The 23884-nt window shown below is 36.9% G+C and overlaps 5 protein-coding genes across 9 annotated transcripts; 2 read left to right on the top strand and 3 right to left on the bottom strand.

Annotated features, from left to right (window-relative positions):
* Positions 1 to 4477, bottom strand: LOC119991269 (26S proteasome non-ATPase regulatory subunit 10-like). 4 transcript variants are annotated; one of them, XM_038837580.1, is made up of 6 exons: positions 4094 to 4477; positions 3842 to 3974; positions 3140 to 3264; positions 2855 to 3001; positions 737 to 908; positions 1 to 501 (listed from the first exon to the last, which is right to left on the bottom strand). In XM_038837580.1, exons 1-5 carry the CDS (start codon positions 4298 to 4300, stop codon positions 774 to 776), a joined length of 747 nt encoding a protein of 248 aa, XP_038693508.1. In that variant the 5' UTR covers positions 4301 to 4477; the 3' UTR covers positions 1 to 501; positions 737 to 773. The 4 variants fall into 4 exon arrangements, with proteins under 4 accessions (XP_038693508.1, XP_038693509.1, XP_038693507.1 ...); XM_038837581.1 differs by having other exon boundaries at positions 751 to 908; XM_038837582.1 differs by lacking the exon at positions 1 to 501 and adding an exon at positions 2619 to 2737 and having other exon boundaries at positions 770 to 908; positions 4094 to 4476.
* A 4627-nt stretch (positions 4478 to 9104) lies between these two features.
* On the top strand, positions 9105 to 12783 carry LOC119991064 (nodulin-related protein 1). The gene is made up of 2 exons (XM_038837250.1): positions 9105 to 9543; positions 12430 to 12783. Exons 1-2 carry the CDS (start codon positions 9189 to 9191, stop codon positions 12498 to 12500), a joined length of 426 nt encoding a protein of 141 aa, XP_038693178.1. The 5' UTR covers positions 9105 to 9188; the 3' UTR covers positions 12501 to 12783.
* Positions 12605 to 15909, bottom strand: LOC119991063 (PH domain-containing protein DDB_G0287875-like). Its single transcript, XM_038837249.1, has 6 exons — positions 15484 to 15909; positions 15300 to 15349; positions 14738 to 14929; positions 13796 to 14171; positions 13416 to 13497; positions 12605 to 13330 (listed from the first exon to the last, which is right to left on the bottom strand). The coding sequence occupies exons 1-6, from the start codon at positions 15507 to 15509 to the stop codon at positions 13139 to 13141; spliced, it is 918 nt and encodes a 305-aa protein (XP_038693177.1). The 5' UTR covers positions 15510 to 15909; the 3' UTR covers positions 12605 to 13138.
* A 332-nt stretch (positions 15910 to 16241) lies between these two features.
* LOC119991062 (probable leucine-rich repeat receptor-like protein kinase At1g35710) lies at positions 16242 to 19097 on the bottom strand. Of its 2 annotated transcripts, XM_038837248.1 has the most exons (12): positions 18878 to 19097; positions 18632 to 18779; positions 18435 to 18506; positions 18237 to 18308; positions 18065 to 18136; positions 17817 to 17960; positions 17642 to 17722; positions 17476 to 17547; positions 17233 to 17304; positions 17013 to 17086; positions 16732 to 16803; positions 16242 to 16644 (listed from the first exon to the last, which is right to left on the bottom strand). In XM_038837248.1, exons 1-11 carry the CDS (start codon positions 18966 to 18968, stop codon positions 16739 to 16741), a joined length of 963 nt encoding a protein of 320 aa, XP_038693176.1. In that variant the 5' UTR covers positions 18969 to 19097; the 3' UTR covers positions 16242 to 16644; positions 16732 to 16738. The 2 variants fall into 2 exon arrangements, with proteins under 2 accessions (XP_038693176.1, XP_038693175.1); XM_038837247.1 differs by lacking the exon at positions 17013 to 17086 and having other exon boundaries at positions 18878 to 19092.
* A 996-nt stretch (positions 19098 to 20093) lies between these two features.
* On the top strand, positions 20094 to 23600 carry LOC119991280 (probable inactive purple acid phosphatase 2). Its single transcript, XM_038837602.1, has 2 exons — positions 20094 to 20968; positions 21946 to 23600. Exons 1-2 carry the CDS (start codon positions 20285 to 20287, stop codon positions 23212 to 23214), a joined length of 1953 nt encoding a protein of 650 aa, XP_038693530.1. The 5' UTR covers positions 20094 to 20284; the 3' UTR covers positions 23215 to 23600.
* The last annotated feature ends 284 nt before the right edge of the window (positions 23601 to 23884 follow it).

Raw genomic sequence — 23884 nt, 5'->3', positions numbered from 1 at the left:
TTTTCAAAGAGAGATTAGTATTATATCATTACAGTATCCAAGAGCAAAGAGAAACGTACTCCAGCAAAGTAAAACTGGAATTTCACAAAGAAAAATGGAAGGACAATGTTTCATCTACTTTATATCCTACAAATCAGAGGATCCAGGAGTTCCACATTCCACCACCCACCACCATTTGTTCTCTTGCCCACTATACAGCTTACACGTCATTGCTTTCTACTATCATATCTTCTTAATCAAACATGTACATCATATACCCTATCACAAAATTTGTCAATCAGATTTCCCATCCAGATTTACAATTTCTAATATTTTACTCGACTTTCACATAAACTACCATTTCAACAATTTCAAGAGTGCCATCTCTTAAACCAGTTGAACTATCCTTAACTTCTACTTTAGCCAGGCAGAAAACAAAAGGAAAAAAAAAGGTTCCTTGTCTTACTTATCATGGGCGTTGCCCTGCGTCTAGCTAATACAGTCAATTTGGGAATGCAAAACCTGGAAAGCAAATAACAAAGATTAAATGTGGAAACTCTACTCACCTCCTCAGCAAGGAATATAATTACTTTTTCATTAAAGGAAATTTAAATATAATCCCACTCATTATTTCGCCAGGTTCTCAGAAATAGTAGATAATAAGTTAGCGTAACGGAGTATGACTTTCTTTTTTTCATTAAGGTAGAAGTTATCCTCAAAATACAAATCTTCAACATGCAAAACTCAAGCCTCTTATCTAGAATTTTTTACCTAAATCTGATAACTTAAAAATTTCACCCTTCAAGCATAGCCTTCGCTGCATGCACAAGTGCTGCTCTAAAATCATCTGAGGCTCGCCCAAGCACAGTGTATCCTTCCTTGTCTTCCACGTCCACATCTGCTCCGTGTCTTACTAGAAGGAGAGCTACCTGTCAACTCCAACACAAATTACGTAATTAAAAAATGATCTGACTATTAGTACTTCTCAAAGGGATGCCGCATATATAATCCACATATATATATATCCGAACAATAACATTTTCAAAGTTTGGGCCGTGTCTCTTTAGTTCTATTTTATTTAGCCATTCACAATCTGAATAATTTGTTTTTACATTATGCACTTAATGCACATACATCAAAAGTTAAACAAATTCTGTGCAAAAGAATTCCGTAGTGGATGGGGTCAAGAACAAAAGGGATGTACACAAATCCACTTAATGCACATACATCAAAAGTTAAACAACTTCCGTGCAAAAGAATTCCGTAGTGAATGGGTTCAAGAACAGATAGGATGTACACAAATCCACTGGGCCACATGTTCCCTTGAAAATGTTTCTATACATATATAAGCTGTTCTATCTATAGATAGATAAGAATATTCAGTTGTTCACACCCATGTTTTCTTCAAGTTAGGTAAAGGAATAAATATAAATCAACTAACCGGTATGTGTCAATACATTATTATTGATGATTATCTGTCAGAAAAAATATCAAGAGCACAAAGATTTTAACAGGCGAATGTAAGTACTCAACAGGGATTTAAATAGCCTTTATTTACACAGTGGAACTTTTTGTGGTAAGAGTAGAACTCTTCTGAATGATATCTGTGTCATTTGCCTCAATTAGCATTTTTTCCTACAATGATTATTTGACTTAGAATGTCTCTTATTTTTTTAAGTAGTCTGGAAAGTGCAGCAACCAGGCCAATCTGTGATAAAGGGGCAGATGCCATCTTCAGAATCCAGTAGCATGAGAAAAGAAAGAACAAACAAAGTTCTAGTGTGAGAGACAAAATTCACCAGCTACTAGCTAAGAAGTCTTAGAGAGCATGTTGCATCATCAGCAACAGTCTGGAAACGGAACACTATTCGTAAAGAAAAAGTCTGTGTCAAGAATGCAGATCTAAAATGGGAATGTGGCAACCGAACAGCTAAAATTTTAATCCCTAAACAACTCTTTAGGCTCAACTATGATGGAACTAGATACAAAAGATCAGTTTTTTAACAAGGGTTGCCCAATGGAAAGGGAAGTGAACTCTGGGGCAACCATTAAACACTAAGGTCTTGAATCCAAATCTTACAGGAGCACCTTAATTTTAAAAAATAATTTAAAAAATAATAGGGCAGCCCGCTGTGGACCTGCCTCAGAGACGTTCCACGTCGTCAAAAAATTTGCAATTAAGAAACACCAAAAAATTTGCAATTAAGAAACACCAAGATTAACAAAGTAGGCCATGAGCAGTCAACAACAGCATGACAGAGAAGAAGAAAACTAAACCCCAATACATTACAAATCAATGTTGAGACTTGAGAGGCAGCTATGTCTGCGGTATTAGTTGAGAAACTACAAGGATCATAACATGATCTCGTACGCGTGATTAATCCATATCGTCAATTTGAAATAGGCTTCTTAAGCTCATGATCAACCAAAATCAAGTTAACTAATTGGATAGAAATCATGGAGTTTAAGCTGAATATGAGCAAATTTACGCTCTCTAGACAGGCAGTCATGAATGCTTGTAGCCCTTTAGACAAATAAGAATGATAAAGCCACAATAGAAAAAGAAGAATCTACTGTTGTTTCGTGTTTGTGAAAAGGATAACCTTTGACAATAAGGAATCTTCTTTAGCTATTCTTACTGGAAATATTTGTTCGACTTTAAAGCTTTCATGTTCTTGTAGCAATCTTCTTGAGGATATCTATGTTGCCTCATTGTAACCTCCAGTGCACCTCCTTGGTACATTATGAATAAAATTTTCTATTAAAAAAAAACAATGACCCAGCATCATTATCTTTGATCTCTGTATCAAGATAAAAGAGTTCGGAGTAGCAAGAAAAATTTGGTCAAACAGGTAATAATGCCAATGAAACTCACCCCTTTATTATGGCAAATCACAGCATACATTAGAGCAGTTTGACCAGCTTTATCGACAGCATCAACTTCCGCTCCTTCCTCAATTAAGAGCTCACACAATTCCGAGTTCCCTGTGCTAGCTGCTCTATGCAATGGACTGCAACCAACCTGAAAGCAATGTGTTCAGGAGCAGAACTGCTGATAAGATAATCAAAAACTCAATTACTAGCATCTAATGCACACTTAAAATTAAAAGAGAAAATCAAAAGAAAAGCAAAACTACTGAAATTGTGGAAAGGTACAAGCCTCGTCCTTCGAATTGATCTTTGCACCATGCGCAATCAGAAGTTCAGCAATTTTCAACCATCCCTTGCCGGCAGCATAGTGAAGAGCCACACGACCACCATTATTTCTCAAATTAACATCAGCCCCTGTTAAGAAAAATTCCAGGCTTGATTTGGATGCAAACATCAAAGAGAATAATAAGTCCTTCATTGTTGTATCGTACCAAACTACCAATAGAAAAAAAATTCAGAAAAGAAGTTACTTAAATCACAAATGTAAGTACATTGTGATCCGCTATGATTGTCAAAGTCTAACCACAAATTCACAAAATAGAAAAACTTTTCAACAACATACTCGTACTCTGCAAGAATAATGGCTGATATGGAGGATTCTAACAAAACAATCAAAACCACTTCCCAAACTGTACAAGCTTCCATAAGTCTAACCACAAAAATCCTTTCTTCGAACAACCATTGGACAAATATCCAGAAAGAACAAGGCAGAAAATGCTGAACTAACATCCAATAGACAAAGTAATAGGATTAGCAAAACATCCTGTCTGGCCAGAAGCAAACCAAAATGATGTCAAAAGAATGATTGGCCTTACTGTTTATTTTAGTTGGGCGTATTAATTTATTTGATCCCAATCATCAAATTGGACAAGAAAAATACAAGTTTCTAGGAAAAAATTAGAACTGCAATAAGAGAAATACTAGTAATCACCTTTGCTTAACAGCGCCTCCACAATTTCTACATTTCCAAAACTAACAGCGGAATGCAGTGTTATCCACCCTTCTTCATCCCCACAATTTACAACGCTCTTCGATTCCTCTATATCTGCTAGCAATTTCACAACCTATACAAGGTGTGCAAAAATTAAAGAGATAAGTATTGAATACGATGCTGGAAGGGAAAGCTACTTATCTAATCGATTTTCTCGCAATCCTAAAATAGGTACAAAGAAAGAAATAGGACCTCCGGGTGGCCGGAAGAAGCGGCGACGTGGAGAAGGGAACGGCCGTCTTCGTTTCTGAGAGAGAGGGCTTTGGAGAGCTGCTCTCGTGAGAGTTCTTTGAAAGCGGAAGAATCTCCAGTTTCTGCGGCTTTGTAGAGATCTTTTTCATTGATCTTCAGCTCCTCTTGCTTGACGGGAGGATCGATCTCCATGTGCATGTCCATCATGTCCGGTAGGAATTTTCAGTAGGGGCTTCTGTTTCGCCGGCTTTGAGTTTCGACTGTCGTGTGACTTACACATGGTAAGCGATCATCCCCTGCCCACCCAGGTGATCGATAACCAGGTCGGGTTCCTCTATTCCACAGGGAGCCAAACCCGAGTGGTAAGTGGGATATTAGGCTTCTTAATAGACAATATAGACAATTTTGACAGTAATATATACATTAACATATATTGTGATAGTATATATGCAGTATGAGTAGCAGATTTGTTCATAATTATCCGACATCAATGGCGGCGATTTGTTCATAACCCTCAACAACGGCAGTGACGATTAGGTCGTCCACCAATCCATCCGATCTGAGGGCTTAGGTTAGAGGCGGATCCAAGATTTTTTGTAGGGGCAAAAAGTTGGGCTCCCCTGAAAAATTTTTTTAGAACTATTTACTAAAAATTAATTTTAGAGCTATTTATTGAAAAATAAAAATATCACAGAATGCATAGAGATTCCGTATTTAGAAAAAAAATTATACTTCAAAAATGAATACAATTATAATATTTAAATCAATAAATTGAATAAATAATAATGTTTGTTAGTTTCTTAGTATATTCAATGAAATACATTGAATTCGGAACTCCTTTGTCAGCTGGATGATGTATAAACAAAGACAAGCAAAATTGGGAAAAAATTAGGTTATGGGGACAATATAGTGTATATATGGGAAAATCTTTATTTTTTTCAAATACCTATTCTACTAGAATTCTCAAATGTGCCCCACTGGGCCTATGGTACATCTGCCCATGGCTTAGGTGATGATGAGGAGGTGGAGTTCCAGATCGAGACATAGGAGAAGGAGTTGGCGGTGAGTCGAGGCATGTCCAGTGGTGTGTTGTCTGTGTCTCGTTCTGGAACTCAACCTCCTCATCGTCACCTAAGCAGCGGAAGCCCTCGGAATATCAAACTTGTTGAAAGGATTATTCTCAATACAGAAATGGAGAGTAGGAGAAAACTTACCTCACCTAGCTACTTTGGAAAAGCCTTGGAATATATGTCAAAACTTGTTGGAAAGGATTAGCGCTAGCTAGTGCATGTAAAAACAGGGGTCCTCAAAGGGGTGACCTGAGAACACGGAAGCATGCATCATCATATCAATGGCACTGAATTATGAGTTGCAAATGCAAATGCAGCTGTGTTCTGAGGTGCACCCCTTTGGGAGTCTACCTTCTGTTGTTTCTTCTTGTTGACCAGTTGCTGCTTCTTCTTAGTGTACGTCATTTTATAAGGGTGTGTAGTGTAGGTTTGATTATCAGTAGCAATGTGGTCATCTAGCAACACCTTATCATGTCGTCATTTATTGAATGAAGAAAAAGAATGTACATAACCTAATCATGTCGTCATTTATCCATTGATGAAAACAAATGTTTGCCATCGTTGTTGTTATGTGTTGACATTGAAATTCCCATATGATTTCAAAATCTAAAATCCGAATCCAAAAATCTTTAGAATTATTGAAGGGACACGTTACTTCAGCGGCGCCAATTCGAGCACCCTCTTGAGATGATTCACGAGAGATGGACGGCCAGCTAAGGACAATCAAGCAGTGGGGAAGCCACATGTTAGAGCAACCACAATAGTGCAATGTTATTGGGGATAATAGAATATATTGAGAGACGTGTTTTGTCGAGGTGATTGAGAATGAGAATGAAATGTTATATGTATTGATACAATTGTATAAATTTGTTACTTTTTTTTTTTTTTAATGTAATAGAGATGGCCAGATGAGTCAATAATGATATATTTTTTTTAATTGTGAGAGCTGGTTCGATTACATGGATTTGGAGGACCAGCTTAAGACAATTATGATAGGGATCTTAACAGTTGGTATCTCAATTATCTCAATGAGTTGTACACACATAATTTCATGTACATCAAATGAAATATGTGGAGCCCACGAATTCAATCATTTAGTGGAGCGTGGCCGAGCATCTCCCGTTGAAATGCTTGGCCAAGCTGTCCTAGGCTCCGTTTGGTAGAGCGGAAAGTTTGATTTTCAATGCTAGCGGAAATGTTGTAGAAAAAAATTGAGCTTAAAGCTGTAAAATATGCTGTGAGGTGTTTGGTGAATTAAAAGGTGACGCTAGTGGAAAAACCGTTGACTAAAAGTATTATCTTGAATTTAATAATAAATTTTTAATCATTTTTAAAATTTTTAAAATTTTGTTATTAAAGTTAATTTAATAAATATAATTTATTATTAAAATTAATGTAAGTATATTAGAATTTTTTTTTTATATCAAAACTGAAAATTTTAATTAGTCAAATAAATAAATTAATAAATTAATTTATTAAATATATATGTTTAATACTGTGGACGGGCCCACATTACAATAACAATGTTAATATTATTTTTATTTAAAATGTTGATGAATTAATAAAAAATGTTAATATAATTAAAAGTGGATGAATGTTAGAAGTAAAATATTAAGCTTATTAATGTGTATTTTCTTTATTTTATAAATATTAAATTAATTTTTATAATATTAATTATAAATATTAAATTTATTGGCCAAATATTTATAAAACAAGATAATGTATTAAATTTATATTATTAAAATTGTGGGGCCCATATTAATTTATGTAAAAAGTCAAAAACACAATGATGCAACATGGGTCCCACATAAAAGAAATGAAAAAAAAATTAAGGAGGCAACGGATTGTGAAAGAAGCTCCCACATGCCAACGGATGCGCTGGGCATATTTTACCTATTTGATAGTGCGGAGCCGTCCTGTCAAATAGGCAGTTACTAAACAGGTAGGAAACGGCAGCACATCCCTTGTTGTTTCCGCTCAAGACGGCCTTGCTCACCACCCAGAAAGTTCTGGATTGAAGAAATCGAAAAGGACAACTGGAAGGGAACGGTGACGGTTGTGGCTCCAATGGGCACCACTCAAATAATTAAACTTACTTGATTTTATTTGTTTTCTATTTTTAGAAAAACAAACCCCAATTGTTTGTTTTGACCCAGTTTTAAACTCATTTTTTAATAAAAAATAAAAAATTGACGAAACTGGTTAGCACCAAATTAGAATACGCGACATTACGTCATCCATTGTAGAAATTTTTAACAAAAACTTTAAATTAAAGTTCACTTTTCATAAATTTACAGTTTCCTAACAGTATCACCAGACGATAGAAACTCTAAATGATACGCTTAATCATTTAAACATTCATTTCTGCAATCACTTTTTATGATTTAACATTAACATTTTTCTAAAACTATATATCACGTAAATAATTATAATATTTATTTTATTCAATATTTATTTATTTTTGTGTCAAGAAGATGTAATATTTTATATTTTATTTTTCAAATTCTTTCATCCGTGATATTATATTATATACTTTCATATGCTTTATCCCTATTTAATAATGATTAATGAATTTAATATGTAATTTATTGAAATCATTGAGTTAAAAAAACACATGAACAAAAAATAAAGTAACTAGTGATAAGAGTGATGTAAAATATATTGAAAGAAAGAAAATTAAAATATAAAAGAGTTAAAACTTTAAGACGCACATTGATGATATCCGGAATAGGTCCTTCCTATCTGGCAAATCAGTCAAGCCAGATCAAGCTGGAATAAACGAATTCCTTCCCGATGAGTGCCCGCTTACTTCCTTCCTTCCTGCACAGGGAGTAAACGTAAGCTACGGTAGGGCCCCGAGGGTATACTCGGGGGGGCCTCTCCGACGTTCAAGTCAGTTCGGTACTAAACTTGGGAGGATGGCTCGCTGTACGGAGCTTTGCCTCTTGCTTAGTAAGTAAATTTGAGTGCAGGAGTTAGAATACTTACCAGAGAGTGAAGGTCCCCTTTTATATGTGCATGAGCAGTCTGAGTTGTAGTAGGAGTCGGACTATCCCTCATTGGTTTACTAGAGGGTTTCTTGGAGGGAAAATACCCTCTATATCCCTCTCCAAAGGGGAGTTGGACTCTGCTTGGGAGTTAGTGTCATGTTCGGACTCTTCCTTGGGAGATCTGGCCTTAGTAAGGTATGGTTGAACCGTACAACCTACATCATATGGGAAGAACCGTATTGGTAAAAGGGAGTGTACTAGGAAGGTCGGCTATGACCTTCCCACTACGCGAAGTAGCCACTTCGATGTGCCCTTCAGTTCTACCAAAGAGAGACTTCGGCTACTGACTGTGTCTAGCATAAATGTCACATTGGTGCCATGTGTATAACCCTTATTGGTAAGGATAATTTGGTAACATCAAACATTATTTGCATCCCATTTTTTACTAAGTACATCTCACTCTAGTGTGTTTTTAAAGGGTTAATGGGGCATACTTAATGGGATATGCTCAAGTTTTCAAGGCTTCGTTGACTGTTAGATCTTCATGTCTCTTGCCGACTGCAAGTTTTTTACGGCTTTGTTGTATTCTGAGGGTGATTTGTCATTAACCCAATAGTAAACTATTGTAGTGGGGGCAAATATCACTTAAAAGAAAGTGATATTTCACGCCTCAAAGTCATCTATTTTCAATAATTTATCAACATATACTCTAACATAAATCGATAGCATATACTCTCTACAAACAGATCCTTTGCTGAGATATTCTATTATCATTTTCGTTTCACAAACTAATAGAGGGATAGGGATAAGTATTCCACCGTGGAAAGGACACGCTGCCAACGCTTACTTCACAGAACACTTGAATGCCATTTGCAATCAGTAGACCGCGTCAAACAAAAATCTCACGTGTCACAACCAACCACCAACCACCAACCATATATTATAAACCAACCATATCCACACATACATTGAAATCTCTCTATAATCTCTTCAGTTATTGAAATTCACAGTCACAATCTAGATAGAAAAAGATTAATGGACTCACAAGACAAGCACGGCTCTCGTCCACACCACAACCCATCCTCATCGGAGCTATTCTCGAGTGCAAAGCTGGTGGCAGAGGCAGCGAAGGCCACCTTCAGCCATGAGACGGACAAGGTGGACAAGGCCAAGGTAGCTGGTGCTGCCGAGAACATTCTTGGAGCCGTCTCTCACTATGGCAAGTTTGACGACAAGGGAGTTGGAAAGTATGTTGACAAAGCTGAAGATTATCTCCACAAATACCACTCCTCTCACTCCTCCACCACATCCACCACCACCACAGCTGCTGCCACTCAGCACCCGTCGTCGCACTCTGGCGGTGGTGATGGCAAGTCTGAGAGTGGTGGTGGTTATGGTGATTATGTCAAGATGGCTCAAGGCTTCTTCAAGTAACATTAAGATAATAATATTCTAATTTGTTAAAATTATGTTGATTGTGTCTTTCGATTAAACTTTCCATGTTATTATATGTATCTATGTGTTAGAGATCTGGCAAATCTCAACATTGTATTTTTCTCTAAAGTTGTATTCAAATCGGTTATTATGTGAGAACCACGAGTAACTCATATGACACTCATGTGTGTGATATTTCATAAAAGTCTCGAGTTTGAGCCTCCCATCCCCTTCCCTTGTATTCAAAAATCTATTGTTATGTTATATAAATTTGTTTTCAATTTTGTGTCTTTTGAAATTTTGAGTTTGTTAAAGTTAAATATTAGATTTAATTAAACAGATTAGTTCTACTAATTAATTTCATAAGCACATATTACACTACAACAGTATCACCACACAGCAGAAACTCTAAATGATACTCTTAATCATTTAAATATTCATTTCTACAATCACTTTTTATGATTTAACATTTTTCTAAAACTATATATCACGTCAATAATTATAATATTTATTTATTCAATATTTATTTTTTTTTGTGCCAAGATTCAAGAAGATGTAATATTTTTTATATTTTATTTTTCAAATTCTTTCATTCGTGATATTATATTATATACTTTTATATGCTTTATCCCTATTTAATAATGATTAATGAATTTAATACGTAATTATTGAAATCATTGAGTTAAAAAAAACGTATGAACAAAAGATAAAGTAACTAGTGTGCTAAGAATGATGTAAAATATATAGAAAGAAAGAAAATTAAAATATAAAAGAGTTCAAACTTTCATTGGTATGGAACCCACACCAATAAAAAATTTTGAAATAAACTTACCGCTTGCTACAGCTTACCATGGATGTCCAGTAGCACTGTAGCAAACAACATATTTATAGTGTGTTTTACCGTTTCTGATGTGAGCTTCAATTACACAAAAGACAAAATTTGAACTCCAATGGTGGAGGGGAGATTGGACCAACAAAAAACCTAGGGATATGTGCATATATGATGCGGCAAGGAAGGGATATTGAATCTCTACAATGGTGGAAAACAATGGTTTCAATTGTAATAATATATGTGCATATAATAAGTGGAGGGAAACAATAATTGGAAGGAATAGTTAACCATGTAGACTTTCACTATGTGATATGATCGTTGGTGGGCCAGGATACACATAAAGCAAGCCAGCATGGGGGCATGCCAAACACCATTTCCTCATGCTTGGCCCATCAAATTCAAGACAACAAAATGGTATTATTGGAGAGTCAAATGTATCCATGGGCCAATAAATTCCTAAAATCTATGATCCATGGGCCAACAAAATGGTATTGTTGGAAGTGCTAACCAGTTGCTGCCGTGGATGGCCTTACATAATGAGTGTATACTCTAACGTATACAATTTGATATAGATTGCAATACTAGTTGAAAGTTGAAACTAGTGCGAAAACAAAAGTCCCACATTGGAAAGAGATGAGAATTTTAAACACTTTATAAGGAGTTGAATCTATCATGTACTTTAATATATATTGGAGTGAGTCAAATATTTGAATATATATAATATATACTATATCTGTACATGCTGTCGGATCTTCATGTCTTTTGGCTATTTATAAATACTGATATTAAGAAACAATTCTATTAATCCTTTCTTTCAATCTTTGTTATCTTTGTTTCTCTGCAACAAAATAAGAAGTTCATTTGGAAAACTTTCAGTTTTGCTGACTGTAAGTTTTCAAGACTTTGTTGTATTAGTCCTTTCTTTCAATCTCTGTTATCTTTGTTTCTCTGCATTCAAGACTTTGTTGTATTAATCCTTTCTTTCAATCTCTGTTATCTTTGTTTCTCTGCAACAAAATAAGAAGTTAATTTGAAAAACTTTCAGTTTTGCCGATTGTAAGTTTTCAAGGCTTTGTTGTATTATGAGGGTGATTTGTCATTAACCCAATAACAAACTATTGTAGTGGGGGCAAATATCACTTAAAAGAAAGTGATATTTCACGCCTCAAAACCATCTTTTTTCAATAATTTCTCAACATATACTCTAGCATAAATCGATAACATATACTCTTTATCAAACCGGAAGCACTACACATCCATAAAATAAACATCCATAAACTTACATAAACATGTGACATGTCTATGTGATTTCTTTAATAAAGTTTGTTTATTTTTTTAATCTATGTAGCATGTCTTTTTTACTTGCCACCTAGATGATGTAAGTTTATGGATGAAAAAATTATTCTATTATCATTTTCGATTCACAAACTAATAGAGGGATAGGGATAGGGATAAGAAATACACCGTGGAAAGGACACGCTGCCGACACGCTCACTTCACAAAACACTTGAATGCCATTTGCAATCAGTAGACCGCGTCTCTCGCGTGTCACAACCAACAACCAACAACCAACTATATATTATAAACCAACCATATCCACACATTCATTGAAATCTCTCTATAATCTCTTCAACTATTGAAATCCACAATCACAATCTGAAAGACAAAAAAAAAAAATATTAATGGATTCACAAGACAAGCAAGGCTCTCGTCCACACCACAACCCATCCTCATCGGAGCTATTCTCGAGTGCAAAGCTCGTGGCAGAGGCAGGGAAGGCCACCTTCAGTCAAGAGACGGACGAGGTGGACAAGGCCAAGGTAGCTGGTGCTGCCGAGAACATTCTTGGAGCCGCCTCTCACTATGGCAAGTTTGACGACAAGGGAGTTGGAAAGTATGTTGACCAAGCTGAAGATTATCTCCACAAATACCAGTCCTCTCATTCCTCCACCACATCCACCACCACCACAGCTGCTGCCACTCAGCACCCATCGTCGCACTCTGGCGGTGGTGATGGGAAGTCTGAGAGTGGTGGTGGTTATGGTGATTATGTCAAGATGGCTGAAGGCTTCTTCAAGTAACATTAAGATAATAATAGTCTAATTTGTTAAAATTATGGTGGTTATGTCTTTTCGATTAAACTTCCCATGTTATTATATGTATCTATGTGTTAGAGATCTGGCAAATCTCAACATTGTATTTTTCTCTAAAGTTGTATTCAAATCGGTTATTATGTGAGAACTACGAGTAGCTCATATGGTACTCATGTGTATGATATCTCATAAAGGTCTCGGTTCGAGCCTCCCATCCCCTTCCCCTGTATTCCAAAATCGGTTGTTATGTTATATAAATATGTTGTTTCAATTTTGTATCTTTTGAAATTTTGAGTTTGGTAAAGTTAAATATTAGATTTAATTAAACAGATTAGTTCTACTAATTAATTTCATAAGCACATATTATACGACAGACAATCGTCATCTAAACAAGCACCACCAAGCTTGACATTGCAGAGTCTCATGACATGCCTACTCGAGCCGGGTACTACATATTTCATATCCATGTTAGTCAAGCTATATCTCAGCCAATACTATAAATAATATACTGCTTGATTCATTAATATCATTTGTTTGTGTTTGTGAAAGAGCTATTTACATTATATAACTTACGAAATCTACTTTCTTACTTAATTGATCTGGTGATGTTTGCTGAGATATGGATTTCAGAAGCAGAAACATGTTGCAGGAATCTTCCCTGTTGTTCTGATTTTATTAGCCTTCTCTTTCACCTTAAACTCCTCGTTTCTTCTCTTCTCCTCTGCCTGTGCTCTTGCTCCTGCCGCGATCTGCTCGATGTATTCGATTTTGCTGTGGAAATTACTTATCACTTTCAATCTTCTCTGCTCCAATTCTTGCTGCAGGAACACAAATAACAGGTTACTGGTGCATATATAACCATCAATTTTGAAGTGAGCTAGATTGGAACAGATGGAGTGGTACCTCGTTTTTATTGAGCCGGCGTTTAGCTTTTGCCTTCTTCTTGTTCTCCCAAGAAAGTATTTCATCTTTTAACTTGCCATACCTGACAACTCTGTCTGTTAGTAGATGAAGGAATACAGTTCTAATGTTCTTGTTAAAATGAACAAGTAAACATAGTTTCCTCTCCTTGTTTCAGAATAAGCATATTCAGCAGTTTTACGAATTCCAATTTTTTTTCCCAATTATCCTAAATGTTGAGATAGACGCATATGATCTCATATGGATGCGTTCATCTTAACATCTAAGATAATTGAAATAAAAAACACTTGGGACATCAGGGTAAAGTGTGTGGCGAGAGGTTTTGAAGCTAGGAATAGTGGAATAGTCTTTAGAGTAAGTACCGTTCATTGATCTTGGCCAGCTCCTCTCTCTCCCAAGCATCTGCTATGGTTTCTCCAGTTCCAGCTCTTGCTGAATTCTGCCTTCTTGTTTGGGTTGATGGGTAGGCAGGCTGTTCAGGTTTTGGCAATGGAGATCTAGGTTTAACGGTCGGCGTATCGGCCATTGGTCTGCTGCCATCGGGTTTCATTCCATTGGTTCTGTTCAAATTCTTATCAGAAAAGGATGGATCTTTTTTAAATGATCTACCAGGATCACTTTCAGGTTTAGTACCAGCAAAAGTTGGAGTTTTTTTAATCGACCGCGGACGGCTGGTCATTACAGCAGTTACTGGTACCTCGCTATCCTGACTCTCTGCCATTGTCTTTGAGCTTTCCCCTGCCAGTGCTTGTCATTAGTTTTTCTTAAAGATCACAGCATCAGGAATTTAAAATTATCATTCAATAAAATTGGTTCAAATTGTTTCTCACGCTTTATCTATGATACCTCGACTCTTCAATATACCCTGCCATACTTGTGTCGAGACGACACGACATGATATGATATGGGATTCATGTCGAAAAATTTGAAGATTCAATTAGGGAGAGAGTTTTATGCTTTTGTACTAATTCTTTCATATATAACAGTTAGTATATGTTTATTAATTGTATGAGAAAGCTACTTAAGTTATAGTTGATAAAATTACTAAAATTCATTTGATAAAAAAATGTAACATAACATTAATATTTTTATCTAATAATCCTAACAAATACTAAGATGACGTCCCGTATCTTAGTTTTGGACGGTATCCACATACTTGTATCTTAGTTTTTGGACGGTGTCCATGTACCCATCAATTTTTCAAATTGAAGAGTCTGACACTCAGATATATACCCATGTTTGACACTGGTACTCGAGTTAGGTATCATATCGATTTATATTGAAGCATGTGATTAGATACCTACCTGGTTTTGGCATTGAAATTCTGATATCATCAATCTGTGTCTTGTCAGGGAAGCTTGATTCCTGGATTGCGTTAATGGCGAACGCAGCAGCTGCCACCGCAACTATATGCTCTATCTCATTGTTGGAAGTGAAATCTTCAGTCATTTTTCTTGAAAATTGTCTCTTGAACCAGTCTTGAGCTTTATTCTTTTCTGCAAAACCCACCAGTTTTGCGAGTCATCCAACAAGCAATACTTTTTGAGCAATCCTACAGATCTCAGTTTTTTTTTTTTTGTCTCAGCTATCCCAAATGGAGAGATCAACGCACATGATTTCATATGGACATTTGGAGTCCACGATTTTCACATGGATCATGTGTATCCATATCAACACTTGGGTAGTTGGTACAAAAAACACTAGGATTCTAGCATTTTCCATACTTTTTATCCTTTGTAGAGTGTCGTATTCTATCCTTTGTAAGTATCTCAAGGAAAAGGAAAGAAAAGAGCGCTCAGCTACTCCTTTTACATAGTACAATATATATATATATATATATATATATGCGTTTATTCTTCGGATTACCTGGTTTGAAGGATTGAGTTTTCTGGGGAAGTGTTCTTCTGTCTCTAGACCTAAAAACTCACCATAGCAGAGATGTTAATCAAATAGAAGAACAACTGAACAAGTATCTGAATTGGTATGAAAATTATTTGAAGTATAAGCTAATTAGATGTACAAGGAGGGTATTATATGGAAGAAGAATTACCTCGTTTGCTTGAGTAGATATTCCATTATTGCTCCTCTTTGATGATTGAAAATTTTGATTTAGAATCTGTCATGGATTGTTGTTGTGTTTATATGAAGGTGAGTTTATCTAGGAAGAGGGAAGGCATGTTATGCCTTGTCCATAGGGTTGAGCCAAGGATGAGAGGCAAGCAAGGTTTGATGTGCTTTGCATGCAAAGCAGGCTTTGTTTGAGCAAGGGAAGCATTCTTTTTCATCTCAGTTTTAGCTTTCTATGTAAGCAAAAGCTTTGATGCAGTCTTGTGAGACCCAGATGGGCCGGCTGGTCGAACCGGGACAAATCCAAGTTTGGGTACATCAAATCAATGCTCAAACAACTGAACTTGCAGTCCTACTCCTACCCCGCAAAACCGGCGGACACGGTAACCGGACCGCCGGGTTAATCATGTTATATAAATATCTTAATAGATTACAATCTTAATTATTAGTTAATGCAAGAAAGGCAAATTTCGAAACTGGCCCACCCACTGGTTGGACCGTTGACCCGAGACCCGCCTTATTTCTACTATTTTTTGATATGCCCTGGATAAATGCATAAGTCTACCATATAACCCGCAAATATGTCAGGCAAGTACATGAAAATTTCATGCGTTGAATTTGATAGAAATTAAATCCGCGGCGTTCAAATGGTAACAAATCAAATTGATAAAATTCACTGGGCATTCTGAGGCATAGCCATTCCATACAGCTGATACTCCACATGTTCAATGTATAGATGTGTATAGTCAGATGGCTGGAGTGAATATATTTTAACACAAACAATTTCTTAGAATTTCTATCGGAACAACCACAAAATAACTGTCTTAACTATAATATTTCTGAGGTTCTTGTACATTGGTTCAAGAGTAACCTTCAACTATGAAGGCAGAATCTATTTTCTACAGTTGAAGCATCAATATTAAGTTACTAACTCAAGGACATAGCTCATCAATGGCAAAACTTTGACTGACACAGTTCAATCATGAAATGAGATTAACCTCTCGTGTGGCAATCAGAACCAGAGCCTGTAAGAAAAGAAGCTACCAACCTCCATCAAACAAGGAATTCTGTGTCAGAAACTTCAAGAACTTTGTGGATGCCGATTGGTTTTACACCAGGGCGAAATGAGTTTCTCTCAATATACCTGGGCATAACATTAAGAGAATCATGAATTTATGGACATGACCGCAGAAATATTAAATTTCCCAGGTTAAGGAATACAATGACTCACATTTCTTTCAAAAAGGGGTGTTCGTAAAAGGCATCTGCAATTCCCCCTGAAAATTGGTTATGATCCAAGTACCTGAATTGTATTAAGAGACAACAACATAAATCAAGCACTGATGTGTGTTCCTAACATTTCCTAGTTTTTTAAGTGATAAAAGTTAAAGTAGAAAATAAGTAAACAGGGCACTAAATGCCAACCAAGCGCAGAAAACTGCAAGAAATTTAGGTGTAGCCATTGAACTTCTTAAAGCCATATCTGCCATTAATTTTACATCAGTGCCTTACAGTTTCCGTAGAGCGTATTAGAGGACCTCATGGTTGAAAGAACCATTACTTGCATATTACTAGGGAAGTATAAACTGCAAAAGAAATTCCTTAGCTCAAGAAGTAAGGGGATTAAAGGCAGTATCTTTTGAACTTGCATCACTAAAATCATTCATCAATGTATTCCTTGTTCAGTCTGATATATCATCAACGAGGTAGGAATGCTAAGTGAGAAACTTACAAGTACGTTAATCTGGGGATATGAGCAAGTGTAGGAGGAACCACTCCAGACATTTTATTCTGGGATAGGTACCTAAAAACCAACAATTTGTAAAGTTATAAACTTTTATGACAGTAGAAAAACAAATGGACTCCTTGATTGAATCTCAGTTTCCAAAATATAGACCTTCCATAAATAACAAAAACTTGTAGTCCACATAAGTCATAGAGAGAGAGAGGTGAAGGAAAGAAACAGAAAGCTTACAAGATTTCCAAGTTGGCTAAGTTTGCAAGCTGTGATGGAATTCCTCCAGTGAGGTAGTTGTTATTCAGATAACTGCCCATCAGAATCCCAATTAAAACTGCCAAGATTAGTATTTTTTTTTTCATACATTGCAAAATCAGTTTAGTAACATAAATCATCAACTTACAGGTTACGAAGAGCAGGAAAGCAGCCCTCAATGCGAATAAGCTCTCTTATAGTGCCCACCAAATGATTGTTCCCAAGATCCCTTATATATGACCGAAGATATGTAAGAAGAAACACAAGACATAATATGAATTTTCCATTATAGAAGAAAGTAAGTTGAAGAGAAAGAGTAGTACATGTGCCGTAGACTCTTTAAGTTCCCCAATTCTGCTGGGATTCGCCCAGAGAAACGATTTTCTTGAAGGTAGAGATAACGAAGCTCTGGAAGATTAGCAAGCTCCTTTGGGATTTCCCCTTTGAAATTATTGAAGCTTAGATAGCTGCAGAGTTCTCAGTTAAGTAGTCCGTAAATTTGGAAATATCCCCATTTCACTCCTTTACAAAAACATATTACTTTCAAACATATCTAGAATTAATTACTCACAGATGGGTCAAACTCTTAAGTTCCCCAATTTCAGGAGGAATGACATCTTGCAGCTTATTCCACCTCAGATTACTGAGAGAACAAAGAAAAATCAACACAACAGTATAAATATCCAGAACTTAGAGCACACAACAATTTCACTCAAACTGAGACGGATAGTGAAAAACTGTACAGTATGCTAAGGCGCTTCAACCGCCCAATTTGTGAAGGAATAGGCCCAGTCAGTTTGTTATTGTGGAGATCCCTGTAGTTTAACATAAATCCATACAATGTGAAGAACATATTGGTAGAAGATGCACAAACATCATAAATACATCCCATTAACCCATAATTACCAAGATCAACAAAGCTAAGGAGATAGAAGTCTTACAGTCTAGTGAGATCTAACAGATTAGTTACAGCAACAGGAAACGGCCCCACGATCGACACTGCATACACTTCCCTGCAAACAAGTATGAAATCCGAAAGAGTAAATCAAAATATCAAATACAAGTCACAGTTTCCAGATCTTGCTCCTCAAAACAAGGAAATCAACTTGAAATAAAAGGTGTGAATCTATACGCTTACAGCTCGGTGACAACTCTGTAGTCACCCTGAGCGGAGCAAGTGACGCCGGACCAAGGCGGCAGGTCACCGTCGCCGCAGGGATCGTCACCTACCCACGTATACAACACTCTCCAACCGAGAGACGCCTTGATTTCGTTCAATGCTTTCACTTAAAAAAAAAACACAAAATCCGAAATTCTCATTCAAGAGTTGATTAACTAACTACTGAGGTGTGGAAATTACAATAGAGAGAGATCTTGAGATTACCGTCGCGTTTAAGAGTTTTGGAGACACCGACGTCGAGGAGCAGAGGGAAGATGAAGAGGAACAGTAAGAGTGAAAATGGCAGTCGCGCCATAGATCTCTGAAGACAAGGATTTTTAGTTGGATCTATCAAATCGCGCCTGTTTTTTCTTTCTCAACTGCTGCAATGGGGGTTGATGCCCGCCAAGTGTCGAAATGTCAAGAAAATTGGTGATGTGAAGACAAGTTCCTAATTTCATTTGGAAATTAGGGAAATTACTTTTATTTTTCTTATTAGAAATGTATTTATTATAGAATTACTAAAAAATTTAGTCAAGTTAATATTTTTAATTTTACTTTTAGTACTTTTTGATAATTTAATGTCTATTCGTTTTCTAGTTGGAAAATGATTGAAACCCCCAAAATGTGATCTTATGCGAAAGTTATGATTGATTGGTTAGTTTACGACTAAACCAAAATAACTTGGAATCCACCAATAAAATTGAGAGAAGTCTCAAACATTATATTAATTCGTTGAAGTTGAACCTGTGACCTCTTACATTTGCAAAGAGTTATCACAGTCAACTTCATCATTCCAACCAAAACTTCTTTATTAAAAGAATAAAAGCTACATAGACAAAGATGACAAAGTCCTGAGTTCTAGAATGAAAGCCGACGCTCTTTAAGGCTAGGGTACGGGCCTTGGCCTGCTACTTGGATAAGGTCTCTTGGGCCTAATATGGGATGAGCTTGAAAGGATAAATATATGCAGGTCACGGGCTCAAAACAAACAAAATATTTTCGAACGAGGGTGACCTTTCCTTATCACTTTTTTTTTTTTTTGGTTTACTAAAGAAAAAAAGTGGGGAGGTGAATTAGTATTGGGTCTCTTTAATAAGTGTTTTTTTTTTCCTTTTATGTATTTTCTGTGTTCATTTATGAAAAATAAATAATAACCTTGAAAACACATTTGGTTCTTCATTTAAAAAACGAGAGAAACATGGAATCACAATAATTTTTTTCTATAAAAAATAGAAAATATGAGAAAAGAAGAAAATTAAAATTAAAAAAAAAACAGAAAAAAAAACCAAGAAATTTTGATCAAATGTTAAATGTATATACATGACTAGTCAATAATATGTGTGTTTGGTCAAGAAAGGCCATATAAATGCATATATAAAACAAAAAAAAAATGCATATATAAAAAAGAGGAAAACAGTATAACAGAATACACGTAACGTAAATTGTAGCTAACCTATTCTTAGATTTTAGATTCAATCGGCGTCTCCTTCTCTCTGTTGGTGCTAAGCAGCAATCAGAGCCCACCTTCTGATTGATCAATGGCCACCGGCCATTGACAACCTTCACCTTCCTTTCTCTACATACCCCCTTCTCTCTCTGCCCACAATCCCCCCAAAACGTACCACCACCATGATACCTCTCCTTCTCCTCTCGGTCCTCCTTCTCCCTCATCCATCTCTTTCCGCAGTCACCATTTCTGTCTCACCCAAAACCCTCTCTAAATCGGGGGACACAATTCAGATCCAATGGTCTGGCGTCGAGTCCCCTTCTAAGCTCGACTGGGTCGGCCTCTACTCCCCTTCGGACTCGCGTCACGAAAATTTCATCGGCTACAAGTTCCTCTCCTCCTCGCCTTCTTGGCAATCCGGCTCGGGCTCCATATCAATGCCCCTCATCAACCTTCGCTCCAATTACTCATTTCGGATCTTCCGCTGGACGGAGTCCGAGATCAATCCCAAGCGCCACGATCACGACCATAATCCCCTTCCTGGAACGGCACATTTGTTGGCCAAGTCGGAGGAGGTTGGTTTCGTTGGTTCGGACCATCGGGCGGAACAGATTCATCTGGCGTACACGAATAATGAAGACGAGATGCGGGTGATGTTCGTGACCGGAGATCGGGAGGAGAGGTACGTGAGGTATGGGTTAGAGGAGGCCGCGTTTGTTCACGTGGCGGCTGCGCGCGTGGATAGGTATGAGAGAGAGCACATGTGTGACAAACCGGCGAATGAGAGCACTGGGTGGAGAGATCCAGGATGGATCCATGATGCGGTCATGACGAATTTGAAGAAAGCAGTTAGATACTATTATCAGGTAATCAAATTTTTTGTCTTTTTTCTGGGATTTATCTATCATTAGTAAGGCCTTCAATTTTAGTTTTCTATTTTCCGAATTTGAAGATCATTGATTATATATATATATATAAATGTATATATATATATATGTATATATATATATATATGTATATATATATGTATATTGGATTTTTTTATGTTGGAGTTGTGTGGGAATTTAGGGATAGGATAAACAAGAACTTCTATCTATCTGATAGGGTTTTCTATTCATTTTCTGTTTTCCTTTTAGGCTTTGTTTGAGGAAAATAAACCGTTTGGAAAATCCATGGTTTTCCTAGGATAAAATAGTTAGTTTTTCGGCAAGTATTTTATGAAATTTTGTAAAAGAGAACTCTTTGAAACAAACACCGAAAAATTGTGATTTTTTGAAAAGTTTGATTTTCCTTGAAACAAATGGAGCATTAATGAATGTAATTCGTAACTTGGGATTCTTGGTTCATTTATCAAAGGAATTGTTATATTCTTTTGACTGATACTTGATTTAATTCTTTCGACTGATAGTTGATTTGTGCAGTGGTTTTGGGTTGGTTTGCTTCGCAAGTTCTTTCAATATTATCTCAAATTGCTTTGCATTATCAATAAGGTGCTAGAACGTAGTGATTTTCAAGAGAGCACTTTCACAGAGGCACATTGTCACAACAGCTTTCTTGTTATAGCATGATTCAGGATCCTTCAAAAAATAGGCACATTAATTCACACAGCCAGCAGAGTTGAGTTTATACTGCTCTAGTAGAATGTATACTAGATTACTTATAGGCAATAAGGTTACTGATGCCATTGTTATCGCAGACTCTAATTTTGGATTAGCAATCAAAGCATCATGCACCACGTGTTTGTTCTCAAAAAGTCTATCTTCCTCCCTCTGACTAAGAAGTTTCGACTTTGTGTTTTCTATGAGAGGTCTGACTAAGAACTTTTTTTTTCTCTTCATGAAAGGTGGGGAGTGACTCCAAAGGTTGGAGCGAAACTCATAGCTTTGTGTCACGAAATGAAGACTCAGCCGAAACAGTAGCGTTTCTGTTTGGAGACATGGGAACTGCAACGCCTTACTCAACCTTTATTCGCACTCAAGATGAAAGCATATCAACACTGAAGTGGATCCTCCGCGACATAAAAGTCCTCGGTGATCGGCCTGCTTTTGTGTCACATATTGGAGACATCAGCTATGCTAGAGGTTATGCATGGATATGGGACAACTTTTTCGCTCAAATTGAACCTGTTGCATCCGTAGTTCCATACCATGTATGCATCGGTAATCATGAATATGATTGGCCCTTACAGCCATGGAGGCCTGAGTGGTCCTATTCAATTTATGGAACTGATGGAGGTGGCGAATGTGGAGTTCCCTATAGCCTTCGATTTAACATGCCCGGGAACTCCTCTGAACCATCTGGAAATCGTGCCCCTGCAACTAGAAACCTTTACTACTCATTTAATATGGGGGTAGTCCATTTTGTGTACATATCAACTGAGACAAATTTTCTTCCTGGGAGCAGACAGTATGAATTTATAAAGCATGACCTGGAATCTGTTAATCGGAGCAAAACCCCTTTTGTGATAGTCCAGGGGCACAGGCCAATGTACACAACCAGCCACGAAAACAGGGATGCCCCATTTAGGGAGAGAATGCTTGAGCACCTTGAACCATTATTTGTGAAAAATAATGTGACCCTTGCATTGTGGGGTCATGTGCATAGATATGAGAGGTTTTGTCCAATAAATAACTTCACCTGTGGAAGCCTGGGCTTGAATGGAGAGGATTGGAAGGCATTTCCAGTCCATGTTGTTATTGGGATGGCAGGACAAGACTGGCAACCAATCTGGGAACCTAGACCTGACCACCAGGATGTCCCAATCTTTCCACAGCCTGAGCGGTCTTTATACCGTGGAGGTGAGTTCGGATACACCAGATTGTTCGCCACGAAGGAAAAGCTTACACTTTCTTATGTGGGAAACCATGACGGGGAGGTGCACGATATGGTCGAGATTCTTGCATCGGGGCAAGTTCTCAGTGGTGGTGGTGATGCTACTGTTTCTTTAGGCAGTGCAGAGGGGGTGGAATCTCCATTCTCATGGTATGTGAAAGGAGCAAGTATGCTGTTGCTTGGAGCTTTTATGGGCTATCTTCTTGGGATCATTTCACATGCCAGAAAACACAATACCTCGGGAAACAGTTGGACTCCTGTAAAGAGTGAGGATATATGAAATGTGGAACAGTCAGATGACCAGAGAGAGATGCATTGCCGCTTCAATGCGTCACTGTTGCTTGGAGAATGAGGCATCACAGATGGTTGTCTCCACTTTAAGGTATCTATTTTTGGAGAGGTTAGGAATCAGGCAGACAAAAATGCTTGTGATGTTCACCTGTTTTACTCATTGCCAATGTACTTATGTAAGTTTTTCCATGTTAGATGTCAACTAGAGGCTACTGCAACATGACTTTTTAATGTTTGTGTAATTTACTTGTTGATAGGAGTTTTTATAGCAAAGAAGTACATTGCATATAGGAACATAAACGTTCTGATGCTGTGCCATGATGAGATTCTCAAACTCAGTAGTTATGTTTGCTTGATGTATCCTGATATTTTTCATGTCTCCTGAGCATATGATTCAATTGATGATTCAAGTAGGAAACCAAAGATTTTGTTGTTTACTTTCTAGTTGATGAAAACCATGGGAACGAGGGTTTATCATGAAATTTGCAGCAATCCCTTAGAGAGCAAACCGTAGTGATGTCTCTCATCTAGGAAAACACACTCTTGGCACAAGCTTTTGAAACTTTAAGCAAATGAGTTGAGAACAAATATAATCCAACAAATAAAAATACCTCAATCGCCATATTAGGCTTTCATGATGGCAATCATTGACAGTTCCA

The sequence above is a fragment of the Tripterygium wilfordii genome, chromosome 22, assembly GCF_013401445.1.
Source record: "Tripterygium wilfordii isolate XIE 37 chromosome 22, ASM1340144v1, whole genome shotgun sequence".
In the NCBI taxonomy this organism is placed as follows: Eukaryota; Viridiplantae; Streptophyta; class Magnoliopsida; order Celastrales; family Celastraceae; genus Tripterygium; species Tripterygium wilfordii.
This window is presented reverse-complemented; position numbering and strand designations above follow the sequence as displayed.

What these genes read in the sequence shown, in the direction of transcription:
- LOC119991269 (XM_038837579.1), bottom strand. Translation starts at nt 4,300, where the DNA reads ATGATGGACATGCACATGGAGATCGATCCTCCCGTCAAGCAAGAGGAG. An exon ending in GGAGGCGCTGTTAAGCAAAG is followed by an intron (nt 3,265 to 3,841) that starts GTGATTACTAGT and finishes TTTTCTTAACAG; the next exon opens with GGGCTGATGTTAATTTGAGA. An exon ending in TGATTTGCCATAATAAAGGG is followed by an intron (nt 909 to 2,854) that starts GTGAGTTTCATT and finishes TGGAGTTGACAG; the next exon opens with GTAGCTCTCCTTCTAGTAAG.
- LOC119991280 (XM_038837602.1), top strand. Translation starts at nt 20,285, where the DNA reads ATGATACCTCTCCTTCTCCTCTCGGTCCTCCTTCTCCCTCATCCATCT. An exon ending in CAGTTAGATACTATTATCAG is followed by an intron (nt 20,969 to 21,945) that starts GTAATCAAATTT and finishes TCTTCATGAAAG; the next exon opens with GTGGGGAGTGACTCCAAAGG.
- LOC119991062 (XM_038837247.1), bottom strand. Translation starts at nt 18,968, where the DNA reads ATGGCGCGACTGCCATTTTCACTCTTACTGTTCCTCTTCATCTTCCCT. An exon ending in TACAGAGTTGTCACCGAGCT is followed by an intron (nt 18,507 to 18,631) that starts GTAAGCGTATAG and finishes ACTTGTTTGCAG; the next exon opens with GGAAGTGTATGCAGTGTCGA. An exon ending in TTAGCCAACTTGGAAATCTT is followed by an intron (nt 17,305 to 17,475) that starts GTAAGCTTTCTG and finishes GTTGGTTTTTAG; the next exon opens with GTACCTATCCCAGAATAAAA.
- LOC119991063 (XM_038837249.1), bottom strand. Translation starts at nt 15,509, where the DNA reads ATGGAATATCTACTCAAGCAAACGAG. An exon ending in TATCTACTCAAGCAAACGAG is followed by an intron (nt 15,350 to 15,483) that starts GTAATTCTTCTT and finishes GTGAGTTTTTAG; the next exon opens with GTCTAGAGACAGAAGAACAC. An exon ending in AACTCAATCCTTCAAACCAG is followed by an intron (nt 14,930 to 15,299) that starts GTAATCCGAAGA and finishes TGGGTTTTGCAG; the next exon opens with AAAAGAATAAAGCTCAAGAC.
- LOC119991064 (XM_038837250.1), top strand. Translation starts at nt 9,189, where the DNA reads ATGGACTCACAAGACAAGCACGGCTCTCGTCCACACCACAACCCATCC. An exon ending in CAAGTCTGAGAGTGGTGGTG is followed by an intron (nt 9,544 to 12,429) that starts GTTATGGTGATT and finishes ACTCTGGCGGTG; the next exon opens with GTGATGGGAAGTCTGAGAGT.